Source organism: Cariama cristata, unplaced genomic scaffold (genome assembly GCF_000690535.1).
Source record: "Cariama cristata isolate BGI_N322 unplaced genomic scaffold, ASM69053v1 scaffold18755, whole genome shotgun sequence".
NCBI lineage: Eukaryota > Metazoa > Chordata > Aves > Cariamiformes > Cariamidae > Cariama > Cariama cristata.
In genome coordinates, this window is record NW_009617140.1 from 260 (window position 1) to 1,776 (window position 1,517).

General features: G+C 49.0%; 1 protein-coding gene across 1 annotated transcript in view; it reads right to left on the reverse strand.

The window, feature by feature from the left end:
- ZBTB18 (zinc finger and BTB domain containing 18) overlaps positions 1–1,517 on the reverse strand; it is a 3,934-nt gene that overhangs the window by 249 nt on the left and 2,168 nt on the right. The window contains exon 2 of the mRNA XM_009700439.1: positions 2–1,360. Coding sequence (XP_009698741.1) covers positions 2–1,360 — 1,359 coding nt within the window. The remainder of the gene's footprint in view (position 1; positions 1,361–1,517) is intronic.

Genomic DNA, 1,517 nt, shown 5'->3' on the forward strand with positions numbered 1-1,517 from the left:
TACTGGAAGCTCTTCCCACACTGGGTGCAAGTGTAGGGCTTTTCACCTGAATGAGTCCTCTCGTGACGTTTCAAGGTGTACATGCAAGAAAAAGTCTTACCACACAACGAGCAGGTCGGGACATTGACATCGGTAGCAGGCTTGCTGCGGATCCCGTCCTGCTCTCGAAAGTGCGTGCTTAAATGGATCTGCAGGATGTGGGGGCTAGGAAAGACCTTGTTGCAGAGAGGACACATGAAAATTTGGCCAGCGGGGCTAAGTATGTTTGACACGTAAGGGAGCAAGCTGCTGTCCATGTTTCCTTCCACCTGGACTCTCTCGTTCTCTGGAGTTATCATTTCGTCATCGCTTGCCTTGTCCTCTCTATCTAGCTCCCTCAAGACCGAATCTTCCCTCATCGGAGCCAGGTGGGCCGGCTCGTACTGTACCCTGTTATTAGTGCTCACACTTTCTTTCACAGTGCTATGTTCCATATCATAGTCATTAGTGCCAACATCACTCTCATCACAGGAAGCCTCTTTCTCCACCTTCACCTGAACCAGGCTGCTTCTAAGCATGTCCTGCGAAGAGAAATAAGAACTGTTCAAATTTTCAACTCCTGAAAGGCTGGACTTGACAGACAGGTCCAGCACGCAGTCAACATCTGCTGAATCCCTCACGGAGGTGACAGACCTCTGGGACAAAGACTCTGTTGAGCTGCAGGGGCTGGCTACTGTTTTTCCAGCTGCTGCTGCGTGCGGCTCTGCCTCTGCGCCAGTCTGGGGAATGCCTGCTGAGTCTGAGGGCAATCTCATCCACATGTTCCCAGGCTCAGCCGCCAAGTCCCTTTTGCTAGGCAGGATGTTCAATTTTTCATCTTCTCCGTCGTCTTCATCGCTGGGCAAGTCTCCTGGCATGTGGCTGCTGCCGTCAGAGAGGCTCTCCACTTTGTCTGAACAACTTGAGGCGTCTTCCTCCTTTTTTGTACTGTCTGCCTCCGTGGTTGCTTTCTCTTTCAGCTTCTTTTTGCAGACTTTGACAATGTCATACATGTGGAGATAACTGGCAGCTGCTAGCACGTCTTCAATGGGCAAGTCTTTGAACTGGAGCTTTCCTTCGTACATGAATTCAAGCAGGAGAGCGAAAGCTGGGGCCGTAACAATGTCGCTGTTCAGATGAACAATGTCCCTTTTGTCCAGCTGGTCCTTGTAAAAGAGGTGGAAATACATGCTGCATGAAGCCAGTACAGCTCTGTGCGCTCGGAACTGGGCATCTCCTACCAGAACAGTGCAATCACAAAGAAAACCCTGATGTCTCTGCTCACTCAGACACTGTAGCAAATGTCTACTGTGGTCAGGAAACTCCATGCTGTCTTCATAACCTATAAGCAACGAGATTTTTAAAAATTAAATGTAGGTCGGAATCACAGAACTTACGAATCTAAGTTATTCCACTCTTAAAACCTTGTATTTCTATTGCCAGAATTCCGGTACCGACACCAGGCAAAGATTATTTAACACGCGTGTACGATGGCAACT